We start from the raw sequence: 14,726 nt of genomic DNA on the forward strand, positions 1-14,726 counted from the left end.
GATTCAGTCCGTATCCCAGCACGGCCCCCCTCCCCCCCACTCCCCTGAGTGACTACAGATATCCGGATCTCTTGGTGAGTGAGATGGATCAGGATGTATCCCACGAGATCCGATGCGGAGCACACAGCAATTGAATCTTGTCAATTGTGGGTCCTGTCTAACACTGAGGAGCTCATCCAGTCTGTGAGAGGATGCGTTGACTAACTGATTACAAGTAAAGCACCGCCTAAAAGGATTATCCCTATCCTGTTCTAAGTGAGGCTCCTACATAACAACTCAGGCTTATTAAAGAGGCCAGAGAAAATACCTCAGTGATGATTAATTCCCCCCACTCATAGTTCATTATCAGTTATTACTACCCGCCTTAAAGCCCTCCCATTTATTAAACAAGTGCATGCACCTTCACCTTTGTGGTTTTAATGTGGATCATGTCATAACAACACCAACTTTTACTGACATGTTCTGTATGTAATTAACGAATTACATTAGACCTACTCTCAAGAAAACCATTATCGAAATGAATTAGGAGATAAAAGTCTACTTCTACTGCTGTTTAAATGACACAGTCGTTGCTTTCTAAGGACTTCTTTAGATTTCACTCTGTGCTGAACTGTTCAGGCAGGATTATTAAAAGCCAGACGATAGAGGAAAGAAACATTGTTCAGGGGTTTATATCCGGACGTATATTGACGTTAGGCCATGGCATCCGTATAGAGCACTGAGAGGCCTAAACGTCATGACTTGTCATGTTAACGAAGGAACAATGCCTTGTTGGCCCAAAGAAGCAGCAACATATAAACCTGCAGGTAATACTGAGGAATTTCTTGTGTGGTTTTGATAGAAAAATGATAACTGACACAAAAAAATAATGTACACGAGTAGGAAATCTGTAAAAGTCAAAGTCAGATTTACTTATATACTGTATGATTATATAATATTATGATTACTCTAGAGGAAGAATGTGACCTTTATCTAAAAAAAAAAAAAAAAAAAGTGGGATGTCAACAACCACTTAAATCACCAAGAAATCTTGGTATGTCATTGGCATCAGTCACCCCAGTTGTGTCTGTGACCATGTGTTGTTTGTATGTCCTGTTAATTCTGTAGTGGACCGACGTCTGCTTACGTCACGCGCAAATAAAAGCATATATATTTAGTGATCAGTATTTAGTGCTTGGTGAGGTTACTGTCAGCTCTGTGTTCAGTGGTCTGTGTCAGAGTCTCTTCCTCTTCAGCAGCTGCAGTCAGTTCCTGCTGTAACAGCTCAGAGTCTCTGCAGTCTGACTGAGGGAGGTTTTTGTACGACTGCAAATCACTGTGTGAACACTGGGCCACTGTGGAAACTCTGACAGTAGTAAACTGCTGCATCTTCAGTCTGAACTCCACTGATGATCAATTTGAAGTCAGAGCCGCTTCCACTGCCACTAAACCGACTTGGTGTTGCTGATTCACGATTGCTTGCATATGTTATCAGGAGCTTTGGAGCTTGTCCTGATTTCTGTTGATACCAGTACATAAAATCTCATCAGACAATGTATAAACAGCCTGGCTGGTTTTGCAGGTCAGAGTGATGGTGGATCCTGGAGTTGATGTCACGGCTGGAGGCTGAGTCACCGTCACCTGACCGCTGCATCCTGCAGACAAAAACAAGATTAAATATAAATGATTAATTATCATCAGAAATAAATGAGAGAAAATGGCAACACATCATGTTTGAAATGTTGCTGCGTGAATGAACCTGTAAAACAGCAGCAGACCAGCGTCCAGAGGAGGATGGTGATGAGAGTCATGGTGGTTGTGGTTTCTGCTGTATTGACTGACAGATGTGAGTCCTGCAGTGTTGAACTCACAAGAATTTAAACCTTCTGAGTTCACTGGAGGATCAGCTGATGATGCAAAGCCTCTCTATGGAAATGATCTCTGCTCTCAACACTGAAGGCAACATGGGACACAAAGTAGGGGAAAAACTATTTGGCTGTACACCATTTTATCATTTTCATGAAATACATAGATTAAGACTTATATGAGAAATGTTAGGATATGTTTGTGCTCACTGTGGTTGTTTGTCTATCTTCAATTTACTTTTAGGATTTATTGTCGATTAATGATAATGAATTTATCAACTGGTTTAAAATTGTTACCAAAATGACATTGATATAAAACCACTGTATTTTTTCTTTTGTTATATCATCAGTTTTTTTTAAAGTGGAATTTATAGGTTTTTTTGTGCTGTTAGATTGAAAATTATTAGTGTAAATAATCTTGAACATGTTTCATTCAGTAGATTATGTTTGAAAAACAAACCTATTTTAAAACAGAAAAAAAATTATGCTTTAAACTTAAAGTTACACTGTGCAAAGCTTACTGTAGTTTGTTTCAGTTTTATTTAGATTCACTGTGTTTCTGCTTGATGACTCTCGTGTTGTGTTTATTGGACCAGTTAACCTCATCACAGTCTCTCCACCAACCCTCTACACCTGCAGCCTTCAGTTAAACTGACAGAGGTTTTTGTACGGCTCTTAATCACTGTGTGAACACTCCACCACCATGGTAGCCCAGACAGTAATAATCTCCAACATCTTCAGCCTGAACACCACTGATGGTTAAAGTGTATTGAGAACCAGATCTACTGCCACTGAATCGAGACGGAGTTCCTGAGAAGAGATTTGATGCTTTGTATATCAGAAGTTTGGGAGGCTGTCCAGGTTTCTGAAGGTACCAGCTGAGATAAGCACCAATGTTTGAACTCCCCGTGGCGCTGATGATCACATTCCCACCAAGACTGACAGACTTGGATTTGTCAGTCTGAGTCAGAAAGTTGTTGGCAGAAGACTCTGAAATGAGAAATTTAAAATGAATCTTGAGAATCAGCATTTTAGATTACAATAGATTTGAAGTTCATTATATTCAGTTTCAAGGCAAAAATTCAACACAGATTATGTTTCCACAAAACATGAACAACTGGCAATTCAGCAATGCCATATAAATCTCTCACCCTGACTCAGAAAGCCCAAGATGACAAACAGAGTTATTGGAAACATCATCCTGCTGAGGTTTTCAGTGTGAGTGCATGAAAACAGTTCAGAGTCTCTGTGACAGAACAATTTAAACTCTGAGGAGCAGTGATGCATAAAATCATGCAAAACACATTTAAGAAGGCAAACACACACCTGTTCTTGTGAAACAGAAAAAGCAGAGGTGATCTGAGGTGAGTTCATCATCTCTGGAAGATCAATCAGCCATAAAAATTCACAGTTTAATTCTGAATATTTAAATTTATGATCCTTCATGTTGTTTTACTTCATAATAAACAGTCTCCTGTTTGCTTTAATACTGTTTGTCCTCATTAACATTTGATTCATTTGGTATTTCTTTGTTACTTTTAGGATCATTAAAGTAATTCCTATTGTCCAGATCCAGGTGTTCCAGATGACTGATATACAAGCAGCTGCAGAAAATCAGGGATGCAAACCGATCTTACCTCAGTGAGTTTAGTTCAGGGCCTGCTTAGTGTTTCAGCTGACCTTCCCAACTATCTGATCTTTGTTAACACGCAACATTTAAACACTTTTCTTCTTTTCCTGTTTGGTGTACAGCATCTTAGACAGCCGTGATAAAACAGTTATTCAGTTTTAGATATTGTGTTGTGGAAATAAAAAGAAGTCCTGAAGTAAGATGAAGAAACCTTCTGAGTTCACTGGAGGATCAGCTGATGATGCAAAGCCTCTCTATGGAAATGACCTCTCTGCTGTCAACACACTGAATACAATGTGGGACACAGAATCAAGAGAAAAACTGTTTGGATTTACACTAAATATGATCTTAATAGAATAGAAGAAAATATATCAGAAATACAGCTAAACATTTGGACTAAGATGGTGTCATTGTGGTTGGTATGTCTGCTTCTTTTCCTCAACTTTTCATTATTATGGTGATCAGAAATAATTCTTTTGAAACTTTATTCTTATATTCTGGTAATTCAATTTTTTTGACAACATCCTTTTTTGCAGTGTTTGAAACAATTTGAATTTGAAGTGATTTTCAAAATGTATATATATTACAGAAGTAAACCTAAGTTTTGTCTCTCAAGTCAACAACATTACAATGAAATGTTGAAAATGATCTTAAATTATGAAACTCTTTTAAGACCCTTAAATTGAATCATGTTGTATAATAAACAAAGTGCAAACTGTCAGGTTTTAATGAGAAAAAGGTTCATTTTCAGAGGGTGGAGGCTTGAAGTTAATCTGCTCCTCTGTCCCTCTGCTGTCTCCTCCAGCCGGCCCTATGCTCAGGCCCTCAGTCTCTCTGCTCCGTCCGTCCTCTAATCAGCTCTCTCAGGACTCAGCCACGTTGGCCTGCCTGCTGTCCGGCTACTCTCCGCAGGGAGCCGTGGTGAGCTGGGAGGTGGACGGTACCGAGGTGACAGAGGGGGTCCTGACCAGCGCAGAGGAGGAGAAGAGCGGATGCTACAGCAGCAGCAGCACCCTGAGCCTGAGCCAGCAGCGCTGGATGGAAGGAGAGCTGTACTCCTGCAAGGTCCTCCATCAGGACCACAGCCAGACCCAGTCCCTCCACAGGAGCCAGTGTACGGGCTAGAGGGACAGGCTGAAGCAGGACAGGAGCTCTGTGTGGGGGGAGCAGGAGGAGCAGGCTCTGATCAATTATAGTTTTTAATGTTTGTAGTGGAAACTAAAGCTTTGTGTAAAAAAGAACAGCACGTCTGTAAAGTGTTGGACAGCAGCAACTTAGAGAGTAATGTGTGAAGCTCAGCAGCTGGATGTGATTGTGCTTAATAACTGTCATGTTTATGGTTGATAGTTTTGCTAATAAAGCTTTCACTGATTAATATTATTGTTTTATGTGTTTTTGTTTTTATCTGGTTGAAAATAGTAACAAAAATTACACCATCTGTCTGTTTCTGTCAATAAATGTGAACAGAACTTGATGTTGGATACGATTTTGAACACTTCAGGACATGAAATAAAAGCATATATTTAGTGATCAGTATTTAGTGCTTGGTGAGGTTACTGTCAGCTCTGTGTTCAGTGGTCTGTGTCAGAGTCTCTTCCTCTTCAGCAGCTGCAGTCAGTTCCTGCTGAAACAGCTCAGAGTCTCTGCAGTCTGACTGAGGGAGGTTTTTGTACGACTGAAAATCACTGTGTGAACACTGGGCCACTGTGTAAACTCTGACAGTAGTAAACTGCTGCATCTTCAGTCTGAACTCCACTGATGATCAATTTGAAGTCAGAGCCGCTTCCACTGCCACTAAACCGACTTGGTGTTCCTGATTCAAGTTGGCTTACATATCTTATCAGGAGCTTTGGAGCTTGTCCTGATTTCTGTTGATACCAGAACATACCCTGATTTCCACTATTCCATCTATGAACAGCCTGGCTGGTTTTGCAGGTCAGAGTGATGGTGGATCCTGGAGTTGATGTCACGGCTGGAGGCTGAGTCACCGTCACCTGACCGCTGCATCCTGCAGACAAAAACAAGATTAAATATAAATGATTAATTATCATCAGAAATAAATGAGAGAAAATGGCAACACATCATGTTTGAAATGTTGCTGCGTGAATGAACCTGTAAAACAGCAGCAGACCAGCGTCCAGAGGAGGATGGTGATGAGAGTCATGGTGGTTGTGGTTTCTGCTGTGTTGACTGACAGATGTGAGTCCTGCAGTGTTGAACTCACAAGAATTTAAACCTTCTGAGTTCACTGGAGGATCAGGTGATGATGCAAAGCCTCTCTATGGAAATGATCTCTCTGCTCTCAACACTGAAGGCAACATGGGACACAAAGTGAGGGGAAAAACTTTTTGGATGTACACCATTTTATCATTTTCATGAAATACATAGATTAAGATTCATGAGAAAGGTTAGGATATGTTTGTGCTCTGTAGGATTTATTGCAGATTAACGATAATGAATTTGTCAACTGGTTTAAAGTTACACTGTTCAAAATTTACAGTCAGTTTTATTTAAATTCACTGTGTTTCTGCTTGATGACTCTCGTGTTGTGTTTATTGGACCAGTTAACCTCATCACAGTCTCTCCACCAACCCTCTACACCTGCAGCCTTCAGTTAAACTGACAGAGGTTTTTGTACGGCTCTTAATCACTGTGTGAACACTCCACCACCATGGTAGCCCAGACAGTAATAATCTCCAACATCTTCAGCCTGAACACCACTGATGGTTAAAGTGTATTGAGAACCAGATCTACTGCCACTGAATCGAGACGGAGTTCCTGAGAAGAGAGTTGATGCCCCATGTATCAGAAGTTTGGGAGGCTGTCCAGGTTTCTGAAGGTACCAGCTGAGATCAGCACCAATGTCTGAACTCCCCGTGGCCCTGATGATCACATTCCCACCAAGACTGACAGACTTGGATTTGTCAGTCTGAGTCAGAAATTTGTTGGCAGAAGACTCTGAAATGAGAAATTTAATTTAAATCTTGAGAATCAGCATTTTAGATTACAATAGATTTGAAGTTAATTATATTCAGTTTCAAGGCAAAAATTCTGAACAGATTATGTTTACACAAAACATAAACAACTGGCAATTCAGCAATGCCATATAAATCTCTCACCCTGACTCAGAAAGCCCAAGATGACAAACAGAGTTATTGGCAACATCATTCTGCTGAGGTTTTCAGTGTGAGTGCATGAAAACAGTTCAGAGTCTCTGTGACAGAAGAATTTAAACTCTGAGGAGCAGTGATGCATAGAAATCATGCAAAACACATGTGGGTACACCTGTTAATGTGAAACTGAGAGGGAGAGGAAGTAAGACGGACTGATTAATTTAGAAACTTCTGACTTTCTGTTCTCATCTCGCTGCTGCTCATATCTTTGCATGGGTCCCTCAAGGCCTTTGTTCTCACAAACAAAAGCAGGTTGCCCTCTCCTGACAGTCCAGGTTCACAACAACTCCATGTTTAGTATTCAGTCTCCAACTCCTTCCCAGTTCATATATGTCAATGTTTTTATTGAGATGCTTCACTTGTTATATGGCATTTAAACAGTAACTCGACATTATTGTTCCCAGGCTATTATTTTCAAACATGAAGTCTTCTAACACATCCTAAATGTGTTACAGCCGACCCAGTCTAGAATAAATACACAGTATGCACCAATAGAAATACACTCTCAATTTTCAACCTTTAAACCAAAATAGAGATGTGCTGAAGGCGCTTAGAAAAAAATACATAGTTTAACATCTACAGTTTGTTTATTTATCTATTTGATAGTTTCGGTAACTTTCGAGATTTGACATGAAAAATAAGATAACAAAGCTTCATAAAATCATGATTTTCCCTCCAAACATTTCCCATGGTTTCATGTCACCAAAAATCTAAGATGAGGAAAAAGTTCAAAAACCTGAAAACAGATTTGAACTTTGTTTTTCCTCTCTCCTCTCGCCTGTATAAAACTGGATACAAATGTGTTCAAATAGCGCCACCTGCAGCAGTTACGACAACATGACTTTATTGATGACATCCAGCCTGTAACAATATATCAGCCAGAGGGACCAAACCAGTACTTGAACTTTAATACTTTAACTAAAGTTGTTGCTATACTTATGCAGTAGGGTTTTCTTGCAGGACTTTTACTTGAATAAAGGTATCTGGATACTTCTCCACCACTGGATGGGGGTTAATTACAAACAGATGTTCCTCATCCACTGCAATCAGTCTGCAGCACAAACCGTAGTCGCTTTTTTACCTTTTTTTTTTTTTTTTTTTTTTTTATCAACAGCGGTCGTGAACGTTACTCAGCGGAGCTCTGTGATTGGTCAGCGGTCAGCTTTCAGGCTCCTCCCCCGATCGTCACCGCAACTCGGCGGAGTCAGCAGCCCAGCCATCCAACCGCAAGCTTTCGGGCAAATTATCAACCCAAGGTTCGTCAAATAACCTCCTGTTTGATTGTAAATTTCTGACGCGTCTGGTGCTTTTAACGTTTGTTTTGTTTCCTGTGCTGTTTTTTTTTATTATTTTATTTTGGTCACAGGCTCAGGAAGGCCCGAAAATGAGTCACTTTAAGGAACGCTTCGTGACGCTGCTGCACGAGAAGAACTTTGTGACAGATCAGTTGGCGACGCTGGAAGAAAAATCGGGAGTGAAGAGAGAGTATATCGCCTTGGGTATGTGAACAGAAATCCTCGTCCGAGTTTCAGAAATGCACTGGCCGGAGATACTCGCGAACTTGCTCCGGGCTCAACGTTTTCTCCATAAACTTGTCGCGGTCATCGTTTCAAGTAAACAAAGCCAACGTTAGTTCGTTTAGCCGATCAGCTGCCAGTCAAACCGCAACTGGCACTCTGCCGTGGTCACACTGTCACGTGTCTTGAGACTGGTTTCATATCCTGTGTTTTACTGGGTCATTTTATTGCCCCATCTCAGGCTCAAATACCAAAGTTCATCCAGCTCAGTCCTTTATGCAACATTACAACATCAGATATATATATATTCCTTCTTAACACACCTATTTCCAAATAGTGCTGTTGAATGAACTGCTTAAAATATCCCAGATCCCCCCACCAGCTGGTATTTTTATCCAGTGCAAGGCAAAGATGGAGTCAGGTTCTAGGATGACTGGCTATTCAGCTTTTGGGAGTTGGGTTTTGTTGGCAGTTTCCACGGTCGAAGTCAATAAAGGCCAAACGACTGAGGCAAGTTTTGGTATACTTGATGCCACTCGGCTACAGGAAACCTGTTCACCACAGTGACCTACATTCAGATCTTTACTTCGAATCAAAACGGATGGGTGCACGCAACCGAAAACTGGTATGCATTCAAATACCTGATTTTAAGTTCACAGGGGATGAATGCTCACTGTTTTGTCTGCACTATATCAGACGTGGATCATTTTGCATCAAATATAACTCTTAGCAGAGACTACCTACATTAAAGCCTGACTAATATTGGATTTTATTGTCTGACATTGATACTTAGTATTTTAGAAAATATATTTGTTTTAATTTTTGTATATATTTTGACCTAATAAACACAAAATGTTTGGTAAGGATCTTTCAAAAATCACATGTACGCCACAGATTTTTGGGAAACCGTGACTTTTTTTTTTTACTGTTTTCTTTTGGACAATTTATAGAAAAAACAATTTGCAGATTAATCAGAAAGTACTTGGCCGGCAGTCGATAATGGAAATAATAGCCGTGCTGCCCTTTTATAAACTACACGAAACATACATTTGGTATATTTTCTCTTTAGTGTCTTGGTGCTTCACACTTACTGAATGTATTAATGATATACAGTATATTTATTAGTCTGGTGATTTTATGGCTCTACTCGACATCAACCTGCTGCAGTTGCTGATTTAGATCTACATTCAAATACTCCCATGTTTTTCGCTCCACACCCATGCACACACACCGAACTGGCTTGCAAAACAAATACTCGGGATTGTATGCAAATACCACTCGACTCATCTCTCCACTACTAAACTGCAGGAGCTGCAGTCGAACCAGACACAGCAGCCAAAGTACTGTATACCATGTCCTGTCCTGCTGCAGAAATGTCTTATTGGAGTCTTGTGAACTTCTAACGAGGCAAAAGCCATTCTCTGGATACTTTGGACACATTTGCTGCTGGTTACAAACATGCACACCGATAAGTTGCACATGACAAATTCTTTCCTGGTTGCTCACTATAATGATGTGTCGTACTTTGCCTTGATCTGTCATCTTAACAGTGGGTTTTTGTGATCATTTGATGTTGCCGAAACTATATTTTCAGCTGGTGTCAAGCAACTCTGTGATACGAGTCGTACATTACAGGATTACACAACTGTGGAGTGACTTTTGTGCGCTTATTTTTACAAGAAACACATGATGTCGCATGGATGCATTCATTGTTCATAGTCTTAGAGCACTTAAGAGTTCATCACTCACAAGTAAAGAGCCAAATGGCATGAAGGTTTTTAGATGTTTGTAACGATTTTAGCAGTCTGTTTTTTATTACTCATCAGTTTATGTTTCCATATGCAAAGCGGTGCTCTGCTGACTGATTGTTTGTCTATGTTAGCCATTGTCTACTTTAGCTGGGGTCTTCACTTCCAACCAGTTCCTCCAGTCTTGTCTACATTAGAGAGAGACCTGGGTAGACTGAGAATTGCATTGATGTGAGCCATGACAAACAAATGAGATGCAAAAAGCAGGCAATGGTTACAACAGTATCAAAGGATTTGGGTTTTTTTTGGATGCTGTGTGACTTTTTTTTTTTTTTATATGTTTGTGGAAGTTGAATTTTATATGGACAGTTGAGTTTTACATATATTTGAATGACGTATGGAATTAGCCACACCTACAACTGCTTGAGTTTCGACGGGCTTTCTTCTTGTCCTGTTTTAGGTTTAACTGCAAACACAGTTGCAGCAGAAAAAAAGCTCTGAAAAAGAGCTGGGATTTAAAACAAGGAGTGTTCTGAAAGAGATGGAGAGCTGTCACCGAGTGTGTGTGGATAAACAAAAACCTAATTTTGACTGATAATATTAGTCATTAATGTGACGAACGGGTAGGTGCCCAGACTACAGTATATATTTGCTGCGAAGTCAGCATCTTACTTTTAGCTAATTAGCAAGCTGATAAAGCTTTTGAGAGATATAACATAATTAAAATGTTTCTACCGGTCGATTGAATTAGTTTAAGGTCTGAATGAATCTATTTCCTCGATTGCTCAAGTATACAGATCAAGATGGCTTTTTTATTTTATTTTTTATATCACGCATACGAAACACGATAATACAAAACAATTTTTAAGTTATTCCAGTGGCATTTATGGAATCTCTCGCATACGTGTGGTGTATAGTTTGACGTGACTGTGTGAGCTTCGAGGTGTATTAAAAGTCACCTGTTCCACTGGCTGGATTTGAATATTACTGTTTGATGTGTGTGGTGCTCTTCCTGATCCTGGTGCTGTGCTCTCTTGGCATCCTGCTAGCGGACACAATTTAAAACCAAAGTGATGTGGCTTGCCATTAGAAGTGTTTGTAAAGTAACCGGATGACCTCATCCATCACTACCTGTTCCACCTTGTGCTCTCACATTCACCGCTGCCTCTCATGTTTTGCCTCTCTGCAGGTGCTCTGGGTGTTGTCGCTCTTTATCTTCTGTTTGGATACGGAGCCTCACTACTCTGCAACCTGATTGGTTTTACCTATCCAGCATATTTCTCGTATGTATTACACCAAAAATAACATGACATTAATGTACACTTTTTTTTTTCTTTCCATTCCTTAATGTTATGAATGATTATTTTACAGACAACTAGAATTGTGTTGAAAAGCCCAGTTATATCTAATAATAAGAATTGTTGCTCTTTCCAGTCAGCCGGTATGATTGCAATAGATAATACCAGATCTTTGTGACTGACACATCTAGATGGAATGTGGACATTGTTAATTATTAAATGTCATTGAGTAGACATGTGCTTCATGGGAAAAGGTCAATTTTGCTTTTAGTATAACAGCGACTCTTTACTTTATGGATTACTGACACTGACCGATTGTTTTTCAACTGCACTTCATCTTTACTTTCAGTTGTTGGTTGTCACGTTCAAGTAAATATTAAAAGGAAAAGACTTAAAGGATTGGTTCAAATTGTTTTGATGTACTGAACCTTTAAAGATGCAGCGATCACTGGAATCATACCTCCTTTCCTTGCTGGCTATCGAGTGATGTCTTCCAACTGGTCTCCTTCAGTGAGGAATTGTCTCCTTGTGTAACTTTTCCCCGCTGCAGCTCAGCCAGGAGAACACCGTCTGCAACACAGTGAAAAGAGTTTTTATACCGAAAAGACCAACATTGGAAAATACTCACTAAATGCAGCAAACGTGTGCATATCACTCAGGCCTAATAATCACCTTGACTAATTTATACATTACTCTGCATCATGGCGGTCTCTTAGTCTGCATGAGCATCCTCAAACACATGGTGGTACAGCATGAAACTCACACAATACAGTGCTGCCAGCTGTCAGAAACTCTATGGGATACATTTGACATGCATGCAGGATATCAAGCCTTGAGTTTGGACTTTGAATCAGTTTGTATCCTTTACCTCAATCTAACCTGTCCTTCTGTCCACTCAGCATCAAGGCCATCGAGAGCGACCTAAAGGAGGATGACACACAGTGGCTGACCTACTGGGTTGTTTATGGTCTCTTCAGCATTGTTGAGGCCTTCTCTGACATCTTTCTCTTCTGGTTCCCGTTTTACTATGCTGGCAAGGTAGGCTGCCCTTTATGTTTGTATGATCAGTATTTTACATTATGTTATACTTTTTAAATTGACTCTTTTATTTCTAGCTCCTCTCTATAAAGCCGGTGACCAAACAATTTGGTCACACTGTCAAACCAAAAATACTCACACTGTGATGAATTATACGAGGCTTGATATCTGCTGGCCTCTCGTCATAATGCTTGCCAACACTGCACTCTTATGGACGCCTTGTGTAATGGAAAAATATGGAATACATTGTTTGCAAAAAATCTCGTGTCCAGAAAAAATATTAATTCAAAGTGTGTTTTGATTATGTAGTGTTTTCACTCTCAATATGCAGACTGAAAAAAATATTTGCCTTTAATTTGGTGGACGCTTTTCCTCCAAAAAAATAAATAAATGGAAGAGCTACTCAGCTGATGCACACAAGGATGAATTGTTAGTGTTGGTGAGACCAACCAAATGATATGTATTCAACCTTTGGCAAAACATACTCTCTGTGACCGTTGTTTCACATCAAAGCACTCGCATATTGTTCCTATACACTAATTGCAATAACTATAAAGATGAGTATAGTTGTAAATAAGTATTATCTATAATGAAATGGGGACACAGCAAGTGTTTTTCACCATTCTATGTCCCTTCTTGACGAGGGACATGAGCTTCTCCTTCATAGTTCAGCAAAGTTGTTCAGTAAGTTGTGTCTTGAGACAAAGTGACCCCACATATCAGAAAGTCCTGCTTTGTCTGTTCACTCGGTAAGTAAGTCACCTTGCTGTCCAATTGTTTCAGCCTAATTGCAATGATCATCCTTTGCTCTCATTAAAACGTTTGTTTTCAATGAATAAACTCAGTCCTGGAAAAAATAGGATTAATAAACAATATCTCGTCCTGTGTAATGAGTGACGGTAAATTAACACCAGCCCCTTGTATAGCACAGCAACACTTGTTTTTAGCAAAATGCCAACACTTCTGCATCTGACAATTATTTTCCTTATTAATTAAGCCTTTTTATATTAATTAATAAATCTCTCCTATACAGTGTCAGAAAATAGAAATGAGCATCACCATTTTCTAAAGTCCATGGTGACATCAAATTGCTTGTTTGTTCCAACTAATGGTCTAAAACTTTGTTATCACAAATGATAAAGAAGCAGACATTTGTCATTTTGAACAGGAGGTTTTACAGCAGCATAATGAGATGTGTCCTCCGCTCTCTCCTCAGTGTCTGTTCCTGATGTGGTGTATGGCTCCGGTGACGTGGAACGGTTCTGACATCTTGTACAAGCGTGCGATCCGGCCATTTTTCTTGAAACATCAGGCGACCATGGACAGCATGGTCAGCGATCTGAGTGCCAAGGTTAAGAACGTAACTGAAAATGTCACAAAGGAGGGTGAGATACCAACTGTACACATGCAAGTACAACCCCATTTATATACTGTATGTTCTGCAGAAACGTATTGATACACTGGACGTGCATGTGCATGTGCATGTGCACCCCCTCGCAGCTTCACACTGTGAGAATATATCCTCAAATACGGTAATCTTTTATATTTCTCATGTCTTTTCTGCAAAATAAGGTGTTTCTTTTCTCCGTTTCTTCCATCAGCTGTTAACATGGCCCTCAACCATGACAAGGACCAGTGAGACACATGGAAAGGCTCGGTGTGTACGTGTATCGGTTATTTGGCCTTTGGTTTGTCCTCCCTCTGACAAATGACCGACCTCCACATCATGTGAAGCTTCACACTCATGAAAAGAAATAAAAAGATTGTTTGTGCATTCACACCAGTTTACTGCCGACGGTACTGCCAAGACAATCAGAAAATGTGACCTTTTTTATGTGATCTTATTTTATTAGTTGTAGAGTGACAAAATGCTCAGAAAGAAAAATACTTTAATAGCAAATAATTATCAATGTGCCCCTGCCGGTTTTAGCAATATTTGAAATGGAGCCATCTGCAATAGAAAACTGAGGCTGATCACTTTCTGGTTGTAAAAGCAGGTTGCCCTAAAATGTGTTCAGAAACAGCCTTTTCTTTTTTACATTGATAATCAAAACTGGAATGTTTACTTGCCATCGGTGTCTTCTTGCTCTTTCCAGCCTTATTCTTACATGTGCCAAGCAGAATGTAAAGTCTGCACGAGTTATTGGGAATGCTCTCAATCTTTAACAGTAACTGGATGACTTCTGCCTTTTAATGTCTTAATTTATCATCTTGTAATAATGAAACAATAAAACTGGAACCCTGATGAACTAAAGAACATCATTTCTGTGTCCGTCTTTAAACTTTCAGATCGATTTCAGTTTCGTCTCTTTCCAAGCGCCCCACAAAGAAGGGAATGGGATTTTATTTGGTCCAAATTACAACGTTCACGCATCAGTGGTTTCAGTGATTGTTTTTTTTGTTTTGTTTTTTTAAAGCAGTCAGGGAAATTGTATTTCTGGATCCATAACCTCTGAGGATTTGATCCTAGCTCATTTG

The 14,726-nt window shown here is 39.7% G+C and overlaps 1 protein-coding gene across 2 annotated transcripts; it reads left to right on the forward strand.

The window, feature by feature from the left end:
- The first annotated feature begins 7,829 nt into the window (after nt 1-7,829).
- Nucleotides 7,830-14,505, forward strand: LOC138627954 (receptor expression-enhancing protein 5). Of its 2 annotated transcripts, none has more exons than XM_069710610.1 (6): nt 7,830-7,903; nt 8,014-8,146; nt 11,102-11,195; nt 12,110-12,248; nt 13,465-13,655; nt 13,850-14,505. In XM_069710610.1, exons 2-6 carry the CDS (start codon nt 8,032-8,034, stop codon nt 13,854-13,856), a joined length of 546 nt encoding a protein of 181 aa, XP_069566711.1. In that variant the 5' UTR covers nt 7,830-7,903; nt 8,014-8,031; the 3' UTR covers nt 13,857-14,505. The 2 variants fall into 2 exon arrangements, with proteins under 2 accessions (XP_069566711.1, XP_069566710.1); XM_069710609.1 differs by having other exon boundaries at nt 13,465-13,633.
- The last annotated feature ends 221 nt before the right edge of the window (nt 14,506-14,726 follow it).

The sequence above is a fragment of the Brachyistius frenatus genome, unplaced genomic scaffold (genome assembly GCF_029030835.1).
Source record: "Brachyistius frenatus isolate BFR_SWC_R1_liver_20210118 unplaced genomic scaffold, ASM2903083v1 Contig_93, whole genome shotgun sequence".
NCBI lineage: Eukaryota > Metazoa > Chordata > Actinopteri > Embiotocidae > Brachyistius > Brachyistius frenatus.